We start from the raw sequence: 22,773 nt of genomic DNA on the forward strand, positions 1-22,773 counted from the left end.
CTTCTGCTGTTGTAGCCCATCCGCCTCAAGGTTGTACGTGTTGTGGCTTCACAAATGCTTTGCTGCATACCTCAGTTGTAACGAGTGGTTATTTCAGTCAAAGTTGCTCTTCTATCAGCTTGAATCAGTCGGCCCATTCTCCTCTGACCTCTAGCATCAACAAGGCATTTTCGCCCACAGGACTGCCGCATACTGGATGTTTTTCCCTTTTCACACCATTCTTTGTAAACCCTAGAAATGGTTGTGCGTGAAAATCCCAGTAACTGAGCAGATTGTGAAATACTCAGACCGGCCCGTCTGGCACCAACAACCATGCCACGCTCAAAATTGCTTAAATCACCTTTCTTTGCCATTCAGACATTCAGTTTGGAGTTCAGGAGATTGTCTTGACCAGGACCACACCCCTAAATGCATTGAAGCAACTGCCATGTGATTGGTTGGTTAGATAATTGCATGAGAAATTGAACAGGTGTTCCTAATAATCCTTTAGGTGAGTGTATATCAATCTTTGTCTGAGGAATACATTTTCTCAATTTCTAGGAATACTAAAATGTTCTTCCAGTTATTGGTCTAACTCAGTGGTTCCCAAGGCTGGTCCTGGAGGACCTTCTACCCTGCTGGTATTTGTTCCAACTGACCACTAAATTACTTAATTGAACCCTTAATTGAGCTTATTTTCTTACATTTGAGTGGGCGATTCATATCGAAAATCATATAGGCCTAAAAATCTCCACTTTACTTATACAAGAGTGTGGTCATTCTTGCCTAACCATTCACCTAGACAGTATCTATGTTATTATTCAAATCTATAATGAAATTCCAGAAAGTAAGTCAACTCTATACCCAGGCTTGTCTGAACATTTCCAGAAGCAGGGCTTTATACTGGGCATTTGAGACTGCTTCTCTGATTCATCGACACTCATTGCATCCTAGGTTAATTAATGTGTTTAAATTAAATAAGTAATGTTTCAGATGCCACATAATCAATGAAAATCTTGTCCAAATGAAGATGCTGCTGCTGAAGATTATTATTATTTTATTTAAAAATGATTAAATAGAATCCTGTCCCAAAGGGTGAAGGTAATAGAATAATTTGTCTTGTTCAAAATTATTTTTGTACTGCTTGGTTTTCAAATCTCATGGAATAATTAAATGTACCCGCTTTATCAATTTGTATGTAATCCAGGAGCTTAATGTACAAGTATAAAATACATTCACAATTGTGTTTTTTATTATAATATTCCCAAAAGACCATTTCACTCCCAGAGGGTTTATTCCCCACAGCGTAGCACATATCCTTTGTTTATTTAAAAAGGAAATACAAACTCCTACTGTAACAAAGTTAAAAATGAAACTGGAAACTTCTTACTATTCTTGTCTGCTTGTATTCTTGTCTCATGCTCACCCTATTTATGAAAAAAGGGTAAAGTTAGCTTGGTGATAAAGGCTATGTGGAAATGGGAAAAAATCCTGAGAATAAAATCTAAAACATAGAAACTGTCTCATGAGAAAATACATAAACTAATGCATTAAAAATATATACATTGTTTTAATCATGATGGTTGTAATTGTTGTTAATGTTGTTTCTGAAGCAGTAGATTGTTTTTCCACCTCTGATTGTCTGGAGATGTTTTGCTCTGTTGTGGCCCTGTATGTTCTTGGTTTACATGGTAACAAAGCAGACGCCACATAGCTCTGGATGATGTCATCACAGCCCAAGGGATTGGCTAAGTATTTACAGATGAGCTGCAAAGAAAACAGAGGGCTGAGCCTTATACAAGGAATATGACACTATGCATGTGCTGGACAGTTTTCCATATTCTGCCCCTGACTCTGAATGTTAAGGCTGTTTGGCATTTTTTTTTTTTTTTTTTTCTTTCAGCATGATGCTTTTCATTTTCGTTTACACCAGTCCGAAACAGTTCATTCCCGTATGCCACACTGGTCTAGCTAGTTGAATAGGAGTGGTAAAACATTCATTCCTCATAAGAAGCTCAAGTGATTCTGAACGCCTGAAATAATTCTGGTGGTCTGCTATGCTGGAAGCTGATCAGACTGTTCTATACTTTCACTGGGTCCACTGGGGCGCTGTGGACAATGGTCATGGGATTTACCATTGTGATGTGTATGTGTTTATTCACACAACCATGTTTGCTATTGCAGTTTGGAGGCATAAGGGTTACTGTTTAAGTCCTTGCCCTTTTCATGAAAAAAATCTGGATAAATACTATTATTATTAGTAGTAGTAGTATTATTATGATTACTATTATTTATTTATTTATTTATTTATTGGCAGACGCCCTTATCCAGGATGACTTACAAAACATAAGAGCAATACAAAGTGCAAAAATACAGTACAGTTCAAAGCATAATGCAATTTACAAATTCCAATTTACACACTTGTATAGGAAATATACAGTAAACAATACAGATCCTAGATCCTAGAAAGTAAAAGCTAGTAAGTGCAGGTTACATTAAGAGCTAAGGGAAAGGATGCATAGGGGAAATCATAATAAACAGTACAAGTACTGGTAATACAAGCAAGGGGTATGTCAAAGCACTACATTGAATCAGTGCAATTTTACAGGATAATAGACTACTAGATTACAAGTAGAGCCTGAACAGGAGGTCAGAGACTCTGCTGTTTTGACTTTGGTGGGAAGGTTAGGGGCCAGAGATGAAAAGGAGCAGCTCTGGAGGAAGGGGAGTGGAGAGGAGGCAAGGTTTGTCTTCTTGCACCGGAAGACTGCAGTAGTCTGGAGGGGATGTACAGAGAGATGAGGGACTAAAGGTAGCACGGGGTAGTCTGTTCCAGACAACGGTAAGTAAGGGTCAATGTCTTGAACTGAAATACCACTGAGAAACAACAACTCCATCCATTCCCCATAGAGCAGGGGTTTTCAAACTGGTCCTGGAGTACCCCCGGCCCTGCTGGTTTTTGTTCCAACCAAGGTCTTTATTGCTTAATTGAATCCTTAATTGACCTAAAAAAGCAATATAGCATTCAATTATGTAATTAAGACCTAGGTTGGAACAAAAACCAGCAGGGCAGGGGATACTCCAGGACCGCTTTGAAAAACCCTGCCATAGAGGAAACACTATTATTATTATTATTATTATTATTATTATTATTATTATTATTATTATATTTCTTTACATGCACCCTTATCCAGGGCGACAAACATTTTGTACAATATATCACATTATTTTTACATACAATTAACCATTTATTTACCTGAAGCAACACTTGGGACTAAACCCACAACCCTAACCGCTACTCCACACCGCTTACCCTGATAAATTTGACATTTGATTTGATTTGAGAAATATGTGTTAAACAATAAAGTAACATGAACTTTTAAAAAATTGTCACAATCCCTTGTTATTTTTTACCTGATAAATGTATCTGTTTTGTTTAGTTTTGCTTTATGCACTCTTAACATATTTTTACTATGGTGGTGCCATAGATTTAAACTGTTTTCATGGGTATCCTATGGTTTAAACATACCTTCACTGTGCTTGACTGTAGTATGCCATGGGAATGCCATGATATACCATGATTAAGTCACGTTTACTGTGGTAGACCATGGTTTATTCATGGTAGAGTGAAGCACAGTGAATCCATAGGAAATCTGTGGTAAAATCATAGTAAAACCATGTTATAAGTTCAAAAATGCTATGGTAATTTTACCAGGGGGAGCTTGCATAAGGGAGGCCGCTTACAAAGGTAGTTGCTCTGAGGTTCCTCACATTACGGGGACAATCTAATTTCCAGCAGTCCCTCTCCACTTGTTTCTAAAGTGTCTGCAAAGTACCTAATTGTGCCAACATGCAAGTTGATTTTTGTCACGTAAGCAATTTCCCATTGGAATTCCTTTCCCATGTGACCACAGTATAAATGGAACCCAGAGTCCCAGAGGCTAAGAGGGAAAATGTTGTTACAAAGCTTGGCCTCACAATGAGCAGCCTGGCCTCAGTATATACAGTATATGTTGCTCAACAAGCACATAACAAAGCAGACACCATATCTAGCATCATTTGAGGCAGGCACCTCATGCAAAATGATCTGGAATTGATATCGCTAGTGGTGTGTCAGTGTTGTTGATAATGTGACAAATTCCACTATGTTTTGGGCCTGCACTACTTTAGCACAGCAGTGGTCTGTAAACGTATTCACTCCGACAGTTGAATGTACATAATTCACATTCATTCTGAAGATATTAACTGCAGTTCCAAGGGAGCGGGCAATTTACTCCACACAGATAATATGTCATCGAGTCACACTAAACTCAGTAGTGATGTCAGTGTACTGCCATGAAATGAGTCTGATAATGTGAAGCCTCTTGTTCATGTTCCTCAAATTAAATAAATTACCTGTCTCTGTTCAAAAAGATCATATAGCACAGCTTGCTACAGATTCTATACATTCCTTGTGTAAATGCCACCAGTATATTTAATCTCAAGGGCAAAGAGCATGTGTGTGCTTTAACAGAATCACATATTAGTGCCATTTCGAATATTACTAGATGGAGGTCAAATCAGTGACCCTGCGGTTGCTAAGCAAACACTGTACTCATCCACATAAAAGAGCAATTCTGTTAAACTAAAAGGAATTGATCTTTACATAACACAGCTACAAGGAGGCAGCAACTGTGTTCAAAGCTTGTTTATCACCACAGGGCTGTGTTTTATTATAAATGATCTGTAGCATACATTGTGGATGAATCATATACTTAACACTAAAAAGCTAAATCTGTGTCCCAGCCTCTTACAAATGTCTCTGCTCTTCAAATTCCACTTTTTCTGGCAACCTTCCTCAGCTTAAGGAAGATTGTACATTTTAATTCAGTGTGCTATGTCTGTTTTGAGGAACACCTGAGAAATTAACTTTTCCAGTTGCATCCGTCCAGGAACATTTAGAGACACACTGAAATGTAAGGCGGAATCGAGGACATATTGAATATACTGTATAAGAAAAGTTGCTGCCAGATGGAGTCATTGCACATAGAGTTCAGGTAGCACTCCTTGCCCTCAGTCTAATTAAGTAAATAAATGCCTAAATGGACTATGAACTTGCATGATTCAATGCTGTTGATTAACTCAATAGCAATATAATGGCTAGAGGCCAGAAGTGTCTTAAAATATATCCACGTGGTTAAAATGCTGGCAGCAATAAGTCTTTGTGAAGTGGTCTCTGCCCACTGCACGTTTTTCACTTTGATTACTTAACTTATATTCATGTTTTCACCTTGTGTTCTCCCTCTCTAGTACTGTGCAGTGCAAAGCAGATCAACTGGATAATTTAATTGAAAGTTTAGTATCAGACTCCAGTCCTGGGGGTCTGCAGTGTCTGCTGGGTTTTGTTGCAACAGGAGCTCCCAATTACTTAATTAATATCATTATTACTCAGTTAGGCTTTCTAAAATTTTAATATTTTATTTGTATACCTGATACAATTTGTTGATTACTCAAAACACTGAACCAATAGAACACTTAAGAGTCTGAAGAGAAGTGTGAAATTAACCAAGTTAATTTTATAATTAGACCAATTAATCAAATTAATTGTCACTCCTGCAACAGTGCAGCTGAGAGGATGCATGGAGAAATTGAGAAAGTATTTTACTGCTTTGTATTTTAATAGATTTTAATAATCCATTTAAATGTTGTTCTTCTGGCTGGCTCTCTCCCACAGCATCGCTCCCCTCATTCTCTCCCTGTAGCCCCCCACTGAGCTCACTGGTGTTACATTTGCATGGGTATCATTCTGACTAAAAGCAAAATGAAATCTTTCTGTCCTTGTATTAAAGAGCTATTTTTAAGTTTGGCAGTATTTTCCATATATATATATATATATATATATATATATATATATATATATATATATATATAAAATGCATAACTTTAATAGATTGTAAGCTTTTGGAAAAGATATAGCAAATTATCATTTCCAACAAGAAAAGGATTTTACAGGTTAAGTGAACATTTTGTCTCTGAATGTGCCTGATTCCGCCAAAACTTCCACAGCTCTGGAACTGGTTGACGAGCTGGATTTGATCCAGGACCACAGTGTTTCATTTGAAATTTGGCAGAAGACCATTTTCCAAAACTGGAAAAAAATAATAAACAAAACCATGTATTAAGTCTAGATAAAAAAAAGGAAAATAATAATGATGTATATGGGCTAATGTTACAGATTTCTTTCTCTGTCCCCAGCTAATTAAGTCATTGATTAACAATTACTTATTTGTTAAATAGAGGACAAAATTTAATCAGAGAGATCATGCTGTGATACTCATTAAAAAGCACAGCTATCATAGTTTGGGAACAATTCATCTGATGTAGGCCAGAGTCCAGCACATCTTACATAGTCTTGTGACACCTGTTTGGTGATGCCAAAAGACAAGAGTGATGTGCCAATTGAGCCAAACATCTATATGCATCTGTATGTTGGAGTTGGAGAAAGTTGGTTATGTGAGAAGGGAAGCCTAGAAAAACATTGCTGATGGGTATTAGATATCTCAAACACAGTTCCAGAGAAAACCTCAGAACATTACAAAATTAATGAGTCCCAAATCAATCAGGTAGCCTAGTCAGGAGAGCACAACATAAATAGGGCATATAGTGAACATCACTTGCAAAAATGCCTTAGCTAAAGACAAAAAACAAAATCGATACATATCACAGCCTTTGTGACAGTACCACAGGCTTATTTGGAAGAAATCATGTAAAGGTCAATGGTTTGGTTTCAATCACTATGTTTTAAAAGAACCTCAAGGAGATTCAAGGAACCACACAGATTTGAAAGGTGTTGCCTAACATCAAATACCATCTAAAAAGTAAAAAGTAAGTCTGTGAATCACGTTTTCTGAGAAAATACAAGTTGAAAAAAAAGGAAGCTGTTATCAATGCCCAAATTGGGTATATTCCAAATTAGAATCAGAGACACCTTCACGGAGCTTTGCAAAAAGGGCCGACCACTTAAACTGAGGGAATTCAAGAATCATCAGATGAGTGAAGCGATGTACACGCATGCAGCTTCACCCCTGCACAGAGGAACGCAATAATTATATCAAATATAAACAACTGGGCATTGGAGCTGAAACACAAACGACATGCTCCCTGTTGTTCTACAAAGGCTGTCCTTGCACATCTAGTGTGGAAAATAAGGCCCCTTCTGTGCAGTGTTGGGAGGCTGGTGTGGTGAGAAGAAACACAGCATGCATTGTATTATTTTCATGTGGTGTTAAAAGTAGTCATAAGACACACATTAACACCAGCCTGAGAGACGTGTTCCAAATATAAGTGAGGTGACACTCGTCAAAGTAAATACTCTGTAATACAGTGTGTGCTATAGCAGTGATTCACAATCCAGTCCTGGAGGGCCACCCCCAGCCCTGCTGGCTTTCATTCCAACTGAGATCTCAATTGCTTAATTGAACCTTTAATTGAACTAACAGTTCAATTGAAGTTTCAGTTAAGTAATTAGGAGGCAGTGCAGTGCAGAGCAGGGATTTATGAAGCATGGGGAGGTGCAGGATTGACGGCCTATCAGGGAAATGAAAAATACTCCAAGATGTCACTATCTGCTGAGTGTGGACAGAAGATACTAGACTGTGAAACGCTCCTAGCAAACCTGTTTTAAATTGTGTCTTATGCTTCGAGTCACTTCCTGTCATGGTTGGTGATTATGGTTTTCATAGCACACACCTTATATTTGCATAAGGTACATGTTATTATAGCATGCGAACCCTTAGTGAAACGGAACCTTTTCTGTGAAGGTGTTCTGTGTAATGTTTAAAATTGTCTCCAGGTATTTTTTAATACCTTTTTTTAACTTTTAAATGACATGTTATGGTAATGTATTTATTAAAGTGCTTTACAAGGATAGGGAAATAAACTCAGCTATCGCTGTTCTAACTGAGGCAACCAAAGCCCAACACTTTTTAATGGAAGTATTTTATGTCTGAACTTGAATGTTATGGCTGAAGAATCGTAATAGTTGAATTTAAAATATTCCCCAGAGTGCACTGGGATTTCAATGCTTCCCTACTGAAAACTCCTTTCATATCTTCCAGAGGCTGGTTAATACATAATTACCCCTGAATCACATGAAGTTACAAGAAAGTATCACAGAAAACTGTTTTCAGTTATAATTGTTACCACGGCAGGTTATCACTGTACAAAGGCCTTCAGTAGTTCACAGCTTCAGAAAAGTGATTGGCTGCACAGTGTGCCTTCGAGTTGAAGACGGACTTGGCAGATGTGGTGGGGAAGAGTGGATACAGAGCAAATTGGCTGGGCTGTAAAGCTCTTGGATTTCCAGACTCACAGTGTCTGACTGGTCTAAATGCCAACACAGTATGCCAAATCTCACCACACACCACCACATTGCAAGACTTCTTCTGCAGGTGTGAGAGTATGGAAGTCATTTCAGCATCATGTAGACACGGTCCAAAGCTAGTCGTTTGCAGCCACAAATAGAAAGCAGCTTGCAGAGCCCCACACTGATGTGAATAATTCCAGCTCCTAACAGCAATAAGCCCTGACAGCTGATATCTGAAGAGCAGCCAGCATTGCGTGGCACAGTTGAAGATAAATTCTCATGCAACACTGTTCCTGCAGCTGTCACATGCAATTGGATTGAACACAGCATAAGCAAGCCGGAGTGATGAACCTGCCCATCACCTCTGTGGCACTATTGTGCTTAATGCAAAATGTTTAACCTTTTTTATTTTTATTTTAGTGTGTAGGACACAGGAGGAGAAATCCTAATCACTTTAGCCCAAGAGATCAAACAGGGATGTGAGGGTGACTGAATGAGCTTTGAACTGGGACAAATAGCCTCAGTTATTCTGTTTGTTAATGTTTAAAATTCACTTCGGGGCTACAATCACGACCTCTGAGGGTGTTCTGAAGTGGACAACTTGCCCGCTGTGTGGAAAAAGGCCCTTACTGACTGAATTACCAACTTAATAAAGGCTAATAAAGGATTTTGAACAGGCACACTACAAACAAAGTTTAATTTGGGTAATATATGTGTACTATACACTGAAAAAGTGTTACATTGCACAATACACAGATGTGTGGTGTTGGTTATTGAACCCTATACAAACAGAGAAACTGTTGCTTCAACACTTCTTGCAAGAGATTCTGGAGCCTGTTTAAAGTGCTGCTTATATGAAGATGTTTGCTTGTTCCCGTGCAGTTCACAGATATCTGTAATTACTGGGATGAATGGAGGGTTACACTTGACAGCAATGTGTCTTCCATGTGAACTCCATGCTCATTGTCTTATTCCCATACACTATAAGGTTCAAGGCTTTCTAAGCTAATGTGGCACTGAAATGCGGTCTAACTCGAATATTAGGTGGGAATCCTATCAGACTGGTTAGTTGGCATATATCCAGCGTGAAGAATGGATTTTCACCCTGATCATTTTTTCTCCTGATCAGTAACTCAGGACCCTGCGTTCTGAAGGCACACACTGAGAACATCTGCCAAAGGAGAAATCACCTGCCAGGGGGTTTATTTCTGGGCTTTTGTTTTCAGGCACATGCCATACAGTTTTGTGACCAGCAGAGGTCATGAATCAGAACAACACAAGACTCAATTCCACAGGGTTTGAGTCAGACACTCACGCAAATGTCTGCTGTTTAGAACACTATAGAGGTGCTATAGAACAGGGGTTCCCAACCCTACCCTGATGGTTTTTGTTCCAACCAAACTCTCAAATACTCAACTGAATCCTTAATTTAACTAATAATTTTCTTTTAATTATTTTAATTTATTTTAAGTATAATATTGTATAAGGAACTTATCTTATTAAGGAACCAACTTTTGATAAGTTACACAATTTAAAAAGTAAAATGTAAGCCAATTATTAGTTAAATGAATGACTCAATTAACTGAGAGGTCGGTTGGAACAAAAATCAGCAGGGCCAGGGTTCAGAACCCCTGCTGTAGAAGACTGGGCATTCCCACTGTGACTGGGGGTGTCAAATCCATTATGATGATGATGATGATGATGATGATGATGATTATCTGTATGAAATCATTTAGGAGACACCTTTACCTATGGCAACTTACATAGCTTTAAAAACACTAACATAAAATGTACCATATATACAGAACACTACAAAGGTAACAACATCACTATTTTTGAGTGTTCACTGTTAATCTGGGCAATGTCTATGTTTTTATTCTATCTGTACTGAAAGCCTCATTTGCCCAAAGGGAGATTATTGGCATTTATAAGCTGCAGACAGTGAAACGCCTTAGTGGAGCTTACTGAGCCTTACTGAGAAAAGACTTATGATGATTAAGAAAAAAAATTGTAACAAACAAAAACACAGAGTAAATAAAACAGATTCTTAGCAAAGAGCTTCTCTAGAGGATTTAATAATTGTGCGCAGGCAGATCAGATATGACTTCGGTGGAGGTTGGCAAAAGGAATTTTTGATGCCTTCCAGCCACCGTTAAAACCTACAGTGCTGACCTCTGCTGTCAGCCAGCAGTATTAACAACATATTTTATAACTTATTTTCAGCTGTATTATTAAACACCGGAAACGACTGTAATTATTTCATTTTTAAAATAAAAAGAATTACAAAACAATCATAATCATTAAAATACATATGTCTAACTTCTTAATTTGATTTAAACATTTCCACATTAGGCTTATGTATTACTTTCGCTGATATAATTAGGTACCTTAAAATACAATAAGTTACCTAATTATATCAGAGAAAGTAATACATCAGCCTAATTTTCAAGTAGGGGACTACTCAATGTAAGCTTGAATTCAGGTCAACTTTAGACACAGAGAGGCACGCAGGAACAGGTGAAGTTATTGGATAGATGTTTCAGAATTCAGTGTGTGAGTGCATGGATTGAATATTTAAACAGAAAGCTCAAAAACACAGCAAAGGAATAAACAGGCTAGCATGCTGTCCTGTCCTCCTTTTTGAGCTGATAGTGTTTGAAGTGCCTCCTGGGTGATGCTGTCACCTCAGGGCACCTCTTCCAAACAGCAGACTCTCATCCCCCAGGGCAAGGGTACAGCCACAAAGGACGCCATTTCAGTCTTTCAAGTGGAGGCAGTCAAACTAAACTAGAGGGGGGTAGTCAGATTTGCAGAGTTGGTAATGCCCAGGTTTAGACTGGTACAGAGTGCCGTCCTGCTAAAAACAGAGACAATGTGTAGTATTATCCTGCCGTCGCATCATTCAGGTGGGTGCTATACATTGGTGGTGGTGGTGGTGGTGGGATCCCCAACATGTAAAGCGCTTTGAGTGTCTTAGAAACGCTATATAAGTGTAAAGATTATTATTATTATTATTAGTAGTAGTAGTAGTAGTTGTAGTAGTAGTAGTAGTATGGTTTGACCTTTCTTGGCTGTAAACTAGAACCAAATGAGAGAGTCCTCATCCTCATCTTTTATGGGTGATCTAAGAAATTGGTTCCCATGGTAGTCAGATTATGGATGTAGGTTTTTGGAGGCATTGTTCTGCAGGTCTTCCATCTCTCCTTGCAGCTTCATTTCAGCCCCCTGAGTCTTTCTCTAGTCATAATGCTTGACAGGCAGAGGTTGTGTGTCTTAAAATAAAAGGTCTCAAATGCTCCACTGATTTGTTCATTTAGAATGGCCAGTTAGTGTGTGTGTGTGTTTGTATGTGTATTACTGCTCCCTGAAATACCAATTGCCATAACAAAGCCCAGTATGTTTAGCAATATAGGTAGATATCTGGAAATGGGGAAATTGTAATGCACACCAAGGTTAGGATCAAGGTTAGTAATAGGGTTACAGACTAGGTTTGGGTTTAGGGCTTATACATTATTATACTGTTCCTGTAGGATTCATACATCAATGTATTAAGAATTGGATTCCATTACTGTGACAAGTTACAGAAAACATTTAAAAAATATATATATTTTCATAACACATCTTAAAAATAATATGTATTTATAGGTCTATGCAAAAATGCGCAGTGTTTCAACATCGCTGGATTGAAATGTTGAAAGTGTTTATTTTAACGGGATAAATATAAGAAAAAGAATGTAGCACAGTCTGTCGAGCTATTCCGTTTTTACATTATGAATATTTTATTTATTAAATGTTATCGAAGAGTCGCAGCCTTCGCTCACAAGAAAACTACAAATCCCATGATGCACCATACGGGCGGCTTTCATCGTATTGAGCTGAATGTCGTTTTATTTAATTTATATATGTTTCATATACATTTTTAAAAAAGTGAATGAATACATAATACATTTATGCGTTAGTGTTTATAGTTTTCGTTATTTTAATATCGTTAAGAAATTTACCCATCAGACCCCACTAGAATCCTCCGGAAGAAAATGCTGGTCTGCGCCCCTGACTTCCTCTTTTTCGACAGCCGGGTTTAGGTAGGGGAATGGCGGATATTTATCTCATGTTAAATCCGACTTTAATCTCTGTATTTATTATCCCATCCATCCAGATTTGCCCTTTGTATATATAAAGTAACAACTGTATGTTCCGTATATACTTCCATGAGTGTTTAGGAAGAAGGATTTTAATAAAATAAGCGATTGTTGAGTGTGTCATAAGGACCAGCAGTGGGGTCTGTCACGGTTGCATATAGCTACGTGTTTAGGTTATTCATTTTAAACGGAACTGCTTTCATTTATTGGCTTTGCCCTTAAATATATTATCGTAACTATTCGTTGTGTTATTGTAGCTTTCGTTAACGTGTGTATCGCGTTCGGTGTGTCCTCGGTATGAGGCAGCCGTAGTTCTGGTTCCCACTTAACGTGCAATTACGTGTCGTCGCAATGATTTAGAGCAACATTTCCACGTCTTTATATGCTCCGTGAATGTAGCATTATAGCATAAACTAAATAGATTTGCACTGCTGAGAGTAGTGTTTCATGTATGAGTGCAGTTGAGATGAGGCCCAGCAATGCGTGCATGTGGAAGAAGTTTCTAAACCTGTAACACATTTTATTTTTACGAATATAAACCCATTTTACAAAGATCAAAGTAATATTTTAGTTATTTTCTCGTTAAAGGGGGCAAGTAATGATTGGGATTCCTATAGGATTTGCATGTCCTTACTCGAGTTCAATACAACTTAGTTATTTTGATCCTGTATAAACTCGCTCTTTTTCTGTCTGCTCCTTCAGTGCACAATGGGACGTGTCATCAGAGGACAGAGAAAAGGTGCGGGCTCCGTCTTCAAGGCCCACGTCAAGCACAGGAAGGGGGCTGCCAAGCTCAGATCTATTGACTTCGCTGAGCGCCATGGCTACATCAAGGGGATCGTGAAGGTGAGAGGTCTTGGTCCGTCTGGAAGGGCAGTGCCCGGCTGTAGGTGCTTTGGGATGCTGGTCGGTTTGTCTGACTCCCACCTTCTTTCCCCCAGGATATCATTCACGATCCTGGCCGTGGAGCCCCCCTGGCCAAGGTGGCCTTCAGGGACCCCTACAGATTCAAGAAGAGGACTGAACTCTTCATCGCAGCGGAGGGCATCCACACCGGACAGTTCATCTACTGTGGCAAGAAGGGTGAGTCCACGGGGTCTCATTTGAATGGGGATCACACCGTGGTGGAGCATGGGGAAAGATTGGTGGGGGTAGGTGTTCATGAATCTTTTGGCCTGCTGAAGATGTTTGTGAGGAATTCTGCAGGTGGCTGAATGAAAACTAAAGGGTAACAGACGGTCTGCTCCCACTGGCTACTTAGAATGTAATTAAGGCTGGTCTGTCCTGAGGGATGTAGTATCTTCGCATTAATTCCAGGATGTGCAGTTATCTGGGTGGTTTCTATTGAAAATAATATGCTGTTATTCCGTCCCTTGCAGCTCAGCTGAACATTGGCAATGTGCTGCCAGTGGGCACCATGCCCGAGGGTACCATTGTGTGCTGCCTGGAGGAGAAACCTGGTGACCGTGGCAAGCTGGCTCGTGCCTCCGGGAACTACGCCACAGTCATCTCCCACAACCCAGAAACCAAGAAATCCAGAGTGAAGCTGCCCTCCGGCTCCAAGAAAGTCATCTCTTCTGCCAACAGAGCCGTTGTCGGTAAGGGCAGCAGAGTGAGATGGGGGACGGTGGTAGAATGCACTGACTTTCCTGACAGGCTCAGTTGTGCTCATTGCATCACCTGACTTCTATTTTTAGAAATTGATCAGGGGGTATCTTTCACAATTTGTCATGACCTGGTTTGGTTTTAATAGAATAACAGTGAAAAGTGAAGGTGTAGGTTGCTCTGGTGTGTTCTCGCTAGAAAAAATATTAAAATTATCCCCCACACAGTTATTGAATAATATAAAATAAAATGTATTGGTGACAATTTAAGGTTACAGGCTTTCATTTGAGTAATTGGTTCTAGAGTACATTGAGATTGGGTGTGCTTCAGGTGTTGAGCAATGTATTGTGTGTTTGCAGGTCTCGTTGCTGGTGGTGGTCGTATTGACAAGCCCATCCTGAAGGCGGGTCGTGCCTACCACAAGTACAAGGCCAAGAGAAACTGCTGGCCCCGTGTCCGTGGTGTGGCCATGAACGTAAGTGTGCTCCTGCAGCTGGACTTCCTGCTCCACGTGTTCTGGAGCGATTGTGGCACGTTGCTTACAATGCTACCTTTAAACACAATACTGCGATGTGATGTAGTTTAAGGATTTATCTGAAGTTTCATGCAACAGATCAGTTTTTTTTCTATACATCAGTTAACATCAAGGTAATGGCAGCAGTAGCTCAAGTATGAAAGACTTTTTCTCTGTATAAAGTGTTAAGCAGTGAGTTTCAACAGTGTCCGGTGCAGCTGTAATGGGAGATGGACAGTGAGTGTTCATGGGATACTTCCTCTCTCTCTCTTTGTTCCCCAGCCTGTTGAGCATCCCTTCGGTGGTGGTAACCATCAGCATATTGGCAAGCCCTCCACTATCAGGAGGGACGCCCCAGCTGGTCGTAAGGTCGGTCTCATCGCTGCCCGTCGTACTGGCAGACTGCGTGGAACAAAGACCGTCCAGGAGAAGGAAAACTAAACTACAGTGTCTCTTCATAATAAAACGTGTTCCAAAAAAAAACAACTTTTTGAATGTGCTGTCTTCTGTGGGGGGTGAGGTGTCCACATTCATCAGCACCGTCATCAGCTGATGATCTGTTTTACATTTGCATTTGGTAAAAGGTTACAATTGTTACATTTTGGGGTGCTAGCAAAATTAACCAAATGCACTGGTGTACTGAAGTAAGAAATAATGTCATGTAATGTGCAATATTAGATTATAGTGAGGGTGTAATACAACTGAGTTTTAAACACGGTGCTCTGGATCGGGTCTTCGATGGGAGTGTCGGTTTGGGGTCTGTGGGGCAGGCATGCTCTAAAGATGCAATCTGAATAGGTGTGAGGTGGACGGTTGACACTTGCAGGGGGTGTAATTCTGCAAATGGTAAATGCTGCACTGTGAATATACTGTCAAATGTGTGGGGAAACTTGATCGTGAATGTCAAAAGCTGGGGCTGATGGGTGCAAGATAGTGGATTGCTGTGGAATTGAACCACATGTTTAAAGAATAAATGGGCATGAGGAAGAGGAAGGCAAAGGAGAACATGGATTGACTAGCTTGCTAGTGCGAAAGGACCTGTGCGTTTCTGGGCAGGGCTGAGATTATTGGGATGTGTTGGCACAATATAGCCAAGTCAGTGTAGTGCCCAGCTGTGTGCTGAAGCCACCAGAGGGAGCTCTTCAGCGAAATTCACCTTGGCGTGGGAACTCCGCAGGTCCCATCAGTGGAAGAACGTATTACTTGTACTGGATTACTTTCCACTTCGTACATTGTATTATGTAAATCTGAAATAATAATACCTGGTACTTAAAAAGGCGGAATTTAGGCAGATAGGGGTATAAAGGAACATTAACCAGGTTAGCTTTTTATATATAGTTTATTATACAAACTATTTAATTTAGACCTCGAATTTAAGTTTTTTTTCTCTTATGTTTACTAATTAATAATTTTACCCAAGAAGTTCCATGTATACATTTGTTATGTCCCTATTTGTAACACAATACATACCTGCGTCTGAAAGATGCATCAGTGCTATCGTTCCCCATTGAAATGTCCTATTTGTCTTCAGTGAAACTTGACAGTTACGTCATAATTGTTAAATAAATAATGTAATAGTGATATTGCTTAGAATCGTCACCGAGCAAGGACTGTAGCGTAGACATAATGCCAAGTCAGTACCAGTTATTGGCACAGTAGGTTTTACATTTTTTTTAGCGCTTTGTAATAAATAGTTTTTCCTCAACGAATTCAAAGCCCGAAACGTTTGCGTTTATGTCGACCAACAAATTAATAAATAATCCGGACGAATTAGTGCTCCAGCGCTGACGCCGCACGTCACGTAAAGCATGACGTCAGCAAGGACAACCGCGGAACTTCATCCCGGCGCCGCTGTGCTCAGATGAATTGCTCGGACATGACCAGTGCTCAGCCTATGTAGCCTAATCCATAGAGATTATGCCATATTCGTTCTTCTAAAATTAAACATAAATAACACCCAATTCTAGTTAGGTTGGGTAATGTCACACAATTGATTTTGTGATTCCAAGTAAACTGTGTTATCTGTATTAAAATAATAAATAACTGCACATTCATCCATAGTTTAAGTCAATGCTTCCTACCCTTCCAAAACGGTTAGGGTGATATTTTAATAGATTCCTCTAATGTGCAAGAAAACCCAGTGAGTCACAGCAGAGCGTGTCTGAAATACCTCAGCAGTTGCTTTGAAGTCTCATCTCAGCACAGAGGCTCTTCCAATTGCTCAGCTTTTATAATTCAGAACAAGTCATCAACTCCCACTGTCTCCAGACACCAGCGATCCGAATCTGCCCTGGCCGTGCCAAGGTCAGGGCAGTTTGCCCAGGCACCGTTGCTAATGATGTGAGGCTCTCGACAGCTTCCAGTGAGTGAGACTTTAAAGACATCGTCCGATTGCGAGATATCCATTTCTTCCCAATAGTTTGGTCGAATCATCTTTCTGGACGGCCAGCAAAAAAGCTGCAGTTCGCCAAACCCACCTCCACAAATTCAAAAATGTGGGTCAGTGGTGCACAGAGTTAGATTTCTGACTTATACACAAACACTAGTGTAAAATCATCCATCACTGAAGGATTCATAATTCAATACCTAAACATCAGTGAGGTGAATTTGATTCCAGTAATTCTACATTCATTTGCTGTGTTTCCTGGATAGTCAAAGGGATTTACTTAAAATGCTCATCTGGATTCAATTTAGGCTGCCCATGTCAGCTTGAAAACTGAAGAATCCAGCTCTGGGCACTGCGGAGGGCATGATGGGTGATGTGATGCAGTTTCCATGGGTTTTTGCTCTACTGAAAGGAAATGTTCTTGGCACAACATGGTTCAGTCTTCCCTGTTGGCATACACAGTAACTCAGCAAGTTCTTGCCAAGGTTTATTACTTTATCAGAGTGCAAGTTGGTTAATCTACATTCAAAAACAAAAATCATAAAAAAAAATATAAAAAGGATGGCTGAAAGCCAGGGGTTCCCAAAGTTAGTGGTTTCCTTTAACAAATCAAACTAGGTAACACAAGGTGACTTCAGGAAAAAGAAGGCTCACTGTGCTGGGAAGCAAACCTATTCCCTTCATTACACTGCAGCCAATGTACAAGCAGGGACATTCAGATTCATCCATTATAGATACACAGTAGCGTGTTTCAGATTGCAGTCTGATGGCCAGTACAAATTCTAAAAACTACACAATTTTGTTAATTTCTTTATCTAATCAGTAAAATAAACAGAGGTTATAATCCTAATGTGTCAAAAAACAAAATCAAATAGAAAATTTAAGACACAGTTGCATATCATGCAAATTGTAGTATAAGAAAAACATTAATATTGTACATGTAAATCTATTTCTGCATAGACCTCAGTTTTTTTGTTTGCAAGTATAAATGAGTCAAGACACTTGAAAGACTTAACTTGTAGACAGGAAATGATCAGGAAGCTTTTGATCATGCAATGAGTTTCATTATTTTTGCATAGTGTCCAGGGAAACGGCACTCCGTCTCGACACACTGTACTCTAAATCAAACAAACATCAAGCAACTAATGGGGCATCAAGACAGCAATCTGGAGTGCAGCTTCTTCTGTAGAGAATGTTCCATACTGCAAAATAGATATTGAGGGATTCCTGTTAAAAACTCCCATATGCCTTTTTAATTTTTAATATATAATTAAAACTAATTAGCAGTTTATAAATGCCATCAGTTAGACATATTTAGAAAAGTTGAAAAGTTCAAAGCGGCCAAAGACTAATTGGATACGATTGGAGAAATTGGAAAAACGATTGGGAGGAAAAGAACACTAAGACTTCTAAGAGCAGCTGTTCAATTGTTTGTGTTTGGCCCAATTTCTGCTAAAGATCTGTTTAATAGGAATCAACCCCTGACTGAATAGTGATAGCCTGGTTTAGATTTTCTTTTTAAAGTTACATATATAATAAATCTTAAACTGGATTGGCCAAGTCACATTCACAGATTGTGTCTAGAACTTAATCATCCCATTTCATTGCTTTGCCAATGATAATTAAAATCAAATTCTAAGTTAGGAAGCTGAATTTATAAGCATCTCATCCTTTGTCTGAAAGGTGCATGGACAAAGTTTTTTTAGTGGTTTATACTTAAGACTGCAGATTTATCCAAAACCAATTATTTGTCATTTTTTTTTTTTTTTTTAGTCCTCATCCATAGAATATCTAACAAAATTGATTAAAGATGGTTTAAGTGTAGAACAGTGAAAGGAAGACACTTTTGAGAGGAAAACTGAATAGACTGTACACTGATCCAAAGTCAAAAAAGATGCCTAACAGAAGCCACAATATTGAGGGCAACAAGTCTGATTTCAATGATAAAATCTGGAAACCCTGTACATCTTATCAAACCTCATCTTTACCAAATAGCTGATAACACCAGAGTATGAAAAGAAAAAGGAGCCCAAAATGTATTTCGGTCTTTCCTCAAGTAAAATTTCCAAAATTCCATGTCTTTATAATGGCTCAGGACACCTACAATTTGCATGCTATTTTAAAGAAAGATGTAAGACAAAGCAATTCAAAAGAACAATCTTTAATTACCTCTTTCAACGCATTCTTCAAAAATGTGGATGGAGTTAACAACAAAAGGTAGGGAGCTTGCGGTTATTACAAAAACTTAAAAGGTCAACCTTAAAAAATAAAAATTAAAAATCACTTTTTTGCGTCAGTACTGGTATACAGACTAGTAATGTTCAAAATTATTATTTTTTTGCAACAAGGAAATGAGCACATCTTTCATTGTCGAAGTATCGCATCCACTTAAGCGGAGCACATAGGTACCCAACCAGGTCTGACGTGAGCAAGCTGCTGATCTAGTCCAATAACAATCTCATGCATTAACTCAAGAACCTCCCTCCTGTATTGAAAAATCCTTCAGGGCGCCAAGAACCGGATACTTCCATTGCTGCCACAAGGGGCCATGGGGAAGAGGCTGGGGGAGAAGAGTGGAGGAGCACATACTGCAAGTCATTCAAATACTATTTATTTTTCTTTCTGAAGTAGAACTTAACAGTGTGCTGGGTTTTTATTACAGTGCTCTAAGGCAGATCAAGGGATATCATCCATGCATGTTTCACAAAAGCTTTAGAATAATAATTAAAAGGAAAAAAAAAAAGTCAGAAGGCAACCATCTGATTGGAGCAACACATTAAATTAAAAAAGAAAAGAAAAAAAAAGATAAGGCCTTACAGGCTAAAAACCATGAACATTTTTGTGTCCCCTGAAGGAAACATGTGAACGTAAAAATCACCTGTAGTGTATTTTGTCTCACAACTTGGGGCTGGGAAAGTGGGGTGGGGGTGGGACCAAGTCTTTTATACAAAGCAGTAAAATCAGCTGCTGCACACTCTTTTGGTTCTTTAACTTGATGCAGTCCCTCCCTCTCTGGGGGGGCAGGGCTTTCCTTCTACTGGGACTGAAAGCTGGGGGGGTGAACTCTTCAGGCTTCCACAGCAGAGCAGAAAGTGATGCATCTCCATAAGCCACTTGTTTGGTTTTGGCAGACTTTTCAGGCTAACCCTTTCAAATCCATGCAATGTATAAATGGCATCCTCTGCTCTTTTCGGCAGGTCCCTCCTCTTATGGATTTGTTGCTCCCGTTCTTTGATAATCCATTAATGAAATGTTGCTATTGTTTTTTTTTGTTGTTTCTTTTCTTTTCTTACGTGCACGAAGTATTTACAATGTACCATAAATAAAGTATGAGACAGTTACAGTGTCGATATTCCATTTTCTTTATTCTTGCTAAGGGGCGCAATGCTTTTTTTTTTTTTTTTTTTTCCTTTTTTCTTTTTTTTTTTTTTTTTTAAGTATATTTCTGTGCACAAAAAAAACCTCACAAAGTGAAAAGTTCACATCGCGACTGTAGCGCCAGAATTCAACGTCACACCATGGCCAAAACAAAAGTCGGCAAAACTGGGCGCAGAACTCTGTACAGTCAATATCTTCTTTAAAAATAACAAGGACAAAAATGTTCCTCTTAAATCAAATTCTATTTTTTTTTTTTGTGAAATTCAGCAAAATAATTTCTATAAAATAAAACAGCAAAATATTTAAATATAATATGGTGGGCTGTATCTTTTCTTTTGCAGGGGTATTTGGTATTTTAGACAAATTCCAAAAAATACACACATTCAAGTTACCAATTAAATACAGTATTTACTGATGTTTTTCCTTTAAGTCCTAAAGAAAGATGTTTACGTAGCATTTGAGAGAGAGCTTTAACAGTTGCAATGTGACTAACCAGCAGTTATTTCATATAATTACAACCCTGCTTTGAATATTTATTTCATGGATGAAGAGTTCCAAGACCATGGCTGCTTTCAAGTAGGATTGTATGTGAGAGAGAAATCAAATCGAGCTGCCCCAGTGCAGGAGGCCCTCGCCATTACATCTTTGCTGACTTAAACCTTTTCTGGGCTGCAGTAGGAGGAAAGTGTTAGAAGTTATTCTAAAAGTAAGCTCTACCAATGAAACAAAAAAAAAAAAAAAACCAAGCACACCAAATACAGTCTATTATGCTCCAGGCATCCTGGCATAGCAAATTGTTGCATATTTTTCTTTCTTTAAAATTCCTATTATTGAAAACTATGTGTTTATTAACCCACCAACTGACTGCCACATGTTACATCTGAGGAATATATGTCATTGAAAAGCCACTTATTCTTACATTGGTTCCAAATATAGCCATCAAGGTGTAACAGGAAAAAAGAAAAAAAAAAAAAAAAAGAAAAGAAAAAAGGCTCTTTGCAGAGTGGCTGTCAATCAGGGACTACAGCTGCTGTCACGTAATGGATCATACATTTCCCTTCGGCTACACTAATCTGGTGTGAAGCCATGCTAAATGTTACAGCATATTAACTAGAGCTTCAAAATGATTGAACTAATACCAGAATGAAAGAAAGGCAATGAAAGATCTAGAACAATGTTACATCACCACTTTCCACATCAACCAAATATCATAAGGTTATACCAGCCATTTTAACAGCACATATCAAAATCAACCCTGACAGCAGAGTTAATTGAACATGGTTAAAGTGGTTGACATGGATAGGTTTATTTATTTTTTCTTCCTAAAAACGAACTGAACCGAACTGCCATCAGGCAGACAACCCTCACTGCTGAGCACAGGCGATAAAGCAAAAGTTTTTTTTTTTTTTTTTTGTAGTTTTTTTTTTTTTTTTTTTCCATTTTGTTGTTTTTTTCAGAGATCTGCAAGTCTCCTACAGCAACAGACAGCCTTGCTGAGGAGCTTAAACAGTCCAACATAAACATACTATATACACCTTTGCCATTTACACATTAGCGTCAGGCCTCTTTATTACAACACTATACACTTTCCACTGCAGGCGGGTTATATTTTGACAGCAATACTCTGCAGGGCAGACAGTGAATAGACTCTCCACTCCAGGTAAAATACAAATAGTTTAATTGTGAACGTGAAGGACCTGGAGAATAGATGAACTGTAAGGCCTGGTCGTGCACTTGTACCAAGTGTCTTGATGGAGAGAATCGGATGAGAATCAGAGGAGAATCTGCCGTTTTTATTCTTTCGTCTGAGACGGAGGAGCCTCTTCACTGCTTTCCCAGTTTTCTTGTGCTCGTTGGCCTGTACGCTGAGGGTTGTTCATATGCTGTGCTGCTGGGCCTGTATATGGCTGACCATGCGTGTGATTATTCTGGAAAACAAGATGAGTGGGCTATTAGGTTGTATTTTATAATAATAAAATAATAAACTAAAATTTTGAGTATTTCTTCATTCACGCCTAGAGCAAAGAATCAAAAGATGACCCACTCAATTAATTATAAAAAAAAAATGCCTGGGAAGTTAATTAATGCACTAAGCAGTTCTCAAAATCTGTTCCAAGAAGCTAATTAAATCAAATGAATGAAAGCACGGAGGATTCAAACCAAGGAGCAAGTGGCTGAAAAGGGAAGGCAAGTAAACAAATGTAAGCATTATTGTTGGAACAATTGAATTGTAATTGAATAGAAATTATCATGAAAAAGCTAAGCCCTGATCCAGTTTCAAGCCAAATGTTATCAATAGAGTGATTGAAAACACACCTAACCACCAGATAAAAAAAAACGATTACCTTAATATTCCCATCAGATCCTTTCAAAAACCATCTCATCCAGCACATTCATAGTCCCTATCCTTTTCTGGTATTTCATTATA

At 38.8% G+C, this 22,773-nt stretch overlaps 2 protein-coding genes across 5 annotated transcripts in view; one reads left to right on the forward strand and one right to left on the reverse strand.

The window, feature by feature from the left end:
• Positions 1-12,351: 12,351 nt before the first annotated feature.
• rpl8 (ribosomal protein L8) lies at positions 12,352-15,067 on the forward strand. Its single transcript, XM_066706864.1, has 6 exons — positions 12,352-12,405; positions 13,165-13,308; positions 13,404-13,545; positions 13,842-14,060; positions 14,427-14,542; positions 14,864-15,067. Exons 2-6 carry the CDS (start codon positions 13,171-13,173, stop codon positions 15,020-15,022), a joined length of 774 nt encoding a protein of 257 aa, XP_066562961.1. The 5' UTR covers positions 12,352-12,405; positions 13,165-13,170; the 3' UTR covers positions 15,023-15,067.
• A 4,045-nt stretch (positions 15,068-19,112) lies between these two features.
• The window catches only part of usp9 (ubiquitin specific peptidase 9), a 59,925-nt gene continuing 56,264 nt past the window's right edge, over positions 19,113-22,773 (reverse strand). For all 4 annotated transcript variants that reach the window (XM_066706866.1, XM_066706867.1, XM_066706868.1 and 1 more), the window contains one exon: positions 19,113-22,273. In XM_066706866.1, the coding sequence (XP_066562963.1) occupies positions 22,139-22,273 (135 nt within the window). In that variant the 3' untranslated portion in view covers positions 19,113-22,138. The remainder of the gene's footprint in view (positions 22,274-22,773) is intronic.

Source organism: Amia ocellicauda, chromosome 6 (genome assembly GCF_036373705.1).
Source record: "Amia ocellicauda isolate fAmiCal2 chromosome 6, fAmiCal2.hap1, whole genome shotgun sequence".
Classification (NCBI taxonomy): Eukaryota; Metazoa; Chordata; class Actinopteri; order Amiiformes; family Amiidae; genus Amia; species Amia ocellicauda.